At 49.7% G+C, this 3,710-nt stretch overlaps 1 protein-coding gene across 1 annotated transcript in view; it reads left to right on the plus strand.

Annotated features, from left to right (window-relative positions):
- Nucleotides 1-990, plus strand: part of YTHDF2 (YTH domain family, member 2) — a 30,518-nt gene extending 29,528 nt beyond the window's left edge. Inside the window, exon 4 of the mRNA XM_009322254.1 lies at nt 483-990. Coding sequence (XP_009320529.1) covers nt 483-506 — 24 coding nt within the window. The 3' untranslated portion in view covers nt 507-990. The remainder of the gene's footprint in view (nt 1-482) is intronic.
- The last annotated feature ends 2,720 nt before the right edge of the window (nt 991-3,710 follow it).

Below are 3,710 nucleotides of genomic sequence, written 5' to 3' on the forward strand. Positions count from 1 at the left end.
CCCCCGCTCCCAGCCCGCACTGGCTGCGGCTGCAAACGTCAGCAGTGACCTAGACTCACTTTTTTTCACCAGTTCTACCTTGGTTTGTCCTTCTTGGTTGGTTCCCCCCCTCCCCGTTCCTCTTTATGCTGTTAAACCTCTAGCTTGGAGCAGCCTGGTGATGTCTGTCCTGGGAAGAGCCCGTAACTCTGCTGAAGGATGCTGCCGTGAGCAAGGAGAGAGGAGGAGGAGCGGAGCTGCGGCATCAGCAGCCCTCGTAAAGGGGAAAACGTGATGAGCTGGTAGACCCGAGCAGCGTAATACGTCGTCACGTTAGCCGTACGCAGTTGCAGTACCTCCTTTGCAAAGAAAAATACCCGTTCTCGGACTTTGCTCGCGTGGGACAGGCCTCCCATCGCAGATCCACGTGATGAAATGCTGATGTGTAAAAGCAGTGAATAAAATTGCCCTCGGCTAACGTGTTCTTCTTTTTTCTTTTGCAGGAACGCCAAGGCCGTGTCAAGTAAAAGGCCATTCCTCCCACAGCTATCTTTCAGAGAGAGAAAGAAAGAGCAAAAATATCACAGAGAGAATTAGGACTTTTTTTTTCGTAATTTCATTGACTTCAAAAAGACTCTTACAAACTTGCAGTTTAAAAAAGAAAAAGTATTGGAATTTCACAAGACATAGGACTTAAAAAAACAAAAACAACAAAAAAAATCCCTTCTAGGTAGAGTATAGGTAAAAACTGTCCCCTTTCTTTTGGCTTTGGTTGTGATTTCAGAGCATACGCTTTGTTTTTTGTCTTTTTACTATGTTTTTTCGGATTTTAAAGTCCGTAAGTGGCATATGCCTTTTTCTTTCTCTAATTTTTAAACCCCGCCGCTTCCCTTCCTTCCACCCCCCTCGCGCCTCCTTCCCCTGGTTTTGATATTTGCACTTGGAACACCAAGTTGTAACATCCACCACGGAAAGTGGAGTAATTTTTTTTCTTTGCTCCCCCCTGCTCCCACCCCCCAAAACGAGGAAGTTGGGGTTTTGGCCTAAGAAGAATTGAACAGAAATTGTCCATGAGGTTGTGTCTTAAAGGTGGTTCATTTTTCTCTGACCCTTTGTTACTCAAAGTCAAGTACTAGGAGTCCTAAGAAATGTTCTGTTCTTGTGCATTATACGGATTTACAGATTAAGCCTGGATTAATTTGATTTTGAAAGCTGAGAACAGTGGTAAAAACTTGTTTTGTTTACAGGAAAATGAATTTTGGACAAAAAAAAAAGAAATATTGTAAAATGTGTAGTGAATATGTTTCTTCAGTTTCTTGTTAAGCCAATGAGGAATGGGCGTTGCCTTTCTTTTCACCATTAATCACTTCTCAATAATAAACGTGAGATCCTGTTGAGCATCACTGTTGTCTGCCGCTCCCTTTCCAGCGCTGCCCGCTCCGTGGCGTAGCGAGGACACGCACCTCGTTGCTTCTCCTCTGCACGGCAACTCAGGGGCTCGCTGCTGTATTAATTCCTTAAAATAATGAGTGAAGTGTGGTTTCTCCTCGGGTTTGAAGCAGGGTGGTGTGACCCGTCTCGGGGCGTCCCGAGCTCCGTCCCGGCCCGGTGCTGGGGTTTGTTCCCAGCACGTTGGGATTGGTTTCGCTCCTTGGCGTGGGAAGATGGCCGGCGGCGTGGGCTGGCACCGGGCAGAGCCCCTGCCTGCCCCCAGCCAGCCCTCCCCGGGGCGAGAGGGGCAGTGCCCGGCTGTGGCCTCGCTGCTCAGGACTCGTTCCCGTTTCACGGGTAAGTTGGGGATCATCCAGCTCCTTCCAGGTGCGTGTGAGACGCAGACACCCACTCGCGTCCCGGATGAGCTCCCCCGGGAAAACCGCTCGAGGTCAAGAAATCAAAAAATCCAGGTTTTCTTGTTTTGGCAGATCAGAGGGAGCGAAAGAGCCACAAACGCATCTACTGTCTGAGCCAGTAACAGTGCTTTAATTGCCAATACCTAATGGGTCGCCGTCAAGGAAAATTGTGCTACGTTGGAAATATCTCGCTTATTCAATCGCAGTTGGGAAACATCTGGAACCAGCCAGCTGCCGGCTCCGCTCCTCTCACCTCGGGTGGAAAATCAGCCTGGTGAGCCCCGCTTTCCCACCGCGCAGGACAGCGAAGACTCGCACACCCTGTATGAACTCACCAAGAAGTCTGCTGATGGATTTTTTTTTTTAATTTCTTTTTATTTATTTTTTTATTTTTTTGGACTAATTCTTCCTTCTGAAAAGCAAACAAACAAAACCCAGCTCCAAATAGCCCGGTCCGTGTCGGGTAAGGACCCGGGCTGCTTCCCGGGGCGGGGGGTGCGGGCTGGTGTCAAAAGCAGTTGTGTGGCCGTTTGCGTTTTATTGGGATATCTCACTTGTTTTCTCCGGAAGAATTTCTGTCCTCTTAATTCTTCGATGGCTTTGGCCTCCCCTGTTTGCCTCCGAGCTGGCCGAAAACCCAAATTCCTTGCTGGTGTCTTCATGCGTTTTCAGAGGGAGCGTAAAACCTGCGTTGTTTGCAAAGCTGGAGGAAATGAGGGCAGAAAGCTCGACTTGATTAAAGGCCCAAATTAAACAATTTGTATTTTGGGAGAATCTTAATTGGGGGAACCAAACAAAAAAAGGCCGGAGGGAGGGTGTTTCTGCCGCGCCCGGCAGGTGTTTGCGTGCTCGGTTTCACTGTTGGTCAGACGCGGTTTGTTTCCCCCTTTTTGGTCTTCAAGCAAAGGACCCGAGAGAGAGACGGGAGAGGAGCGGGAAGGTGCAGTTTGAAAACCGCAGTACTTCAGGTGCAGGTGTAGTACCTGCAATTATTTTTACCGAAGAAGAAGAAAAAAAAAAAAAACTTCATTTGCAGGTTGTTTCCGGGTCCTCGTAACCTGGGACGGCCCCACGCCGGTGTCGCGTCCTGCTGCTTAAATTTCCCCTGGCGTTTAGCTGCGTGGGAGCTAAAAATACTCTTTTTTTTTTGGGGTTCCCCCCCCTTCTTTTAAGGCAAAGCAGGTGAATTGCTGGGACATCGCGCTCCTGATGCCCGTCTTCCCCGCAGGATTTATTCCGCAGCGCCTTCAACCTTGGCATCGCTTCCATGGAAACCTCCGGGGCTGCGCGTGGGGGCAGGAGTCCGGCGTGCCCAGGGACCTGAAACAGCCCCGTTTCACCCCAGACCGGAGAGGGGAGAGAAAAACAGGTAGTTTCGTACGTCGCTGGCTGGCTGCGTTCCTCCTTTGCTGTTTGGGAGACCTGTGGAGCTTCCGGAGCGGAACGGAAAGGGTAACACCAAAACAGGGCCCGATGTTAAATATTAGGAGGGTTGTTTGTTTTTTTTTAAAGGAAGAGGCGAAGTGAACGTCGGGGAGAGTAGAAATAGTCTTGGGGGAAAAAAGGGGTAGCTCGGATGTTGGGGAAAAAAGTGGATATTTGATGTGTGACTTGGAGGTAGGTGCTTCTGCCAACCCGACCGAGGATGCTTGGGAGGGCAGGACTAGCAGGGAACAGTTTCAGTCTGGACCTGGTCCTGCTCTGGTCTAAATTGGGACAAAAATGGGAACTTTCCGGTGCGTCTGAGGAGGCTTCGCTTTCAGCCAGCCGCGGCAGGCTTCAGGGCAAAAAAAAAAATCCACCCATAATTATAACCGAAGACCCCAACAGCATGCAGTGCCGTCGCCCCGTAAGCGTGGCACGGGTAAGAGCAAAAAGGTA

Source organism: Pygoscelis adeliae, unplaced genomic scaffold, assembly GCF_000699105.1.
Source record: "Pygoscelis adeliae isolate BGI_AS28 unplaced genomic scaffold, ASM69910v1 Scaffold513, whole genome shotgun sequence".
NCBI lineage: Eukaryota > Metazoa > Chordata > Aves > Sphenisciformes > Spheniscidae > Pygoscelis > Pygoscelis adeliae.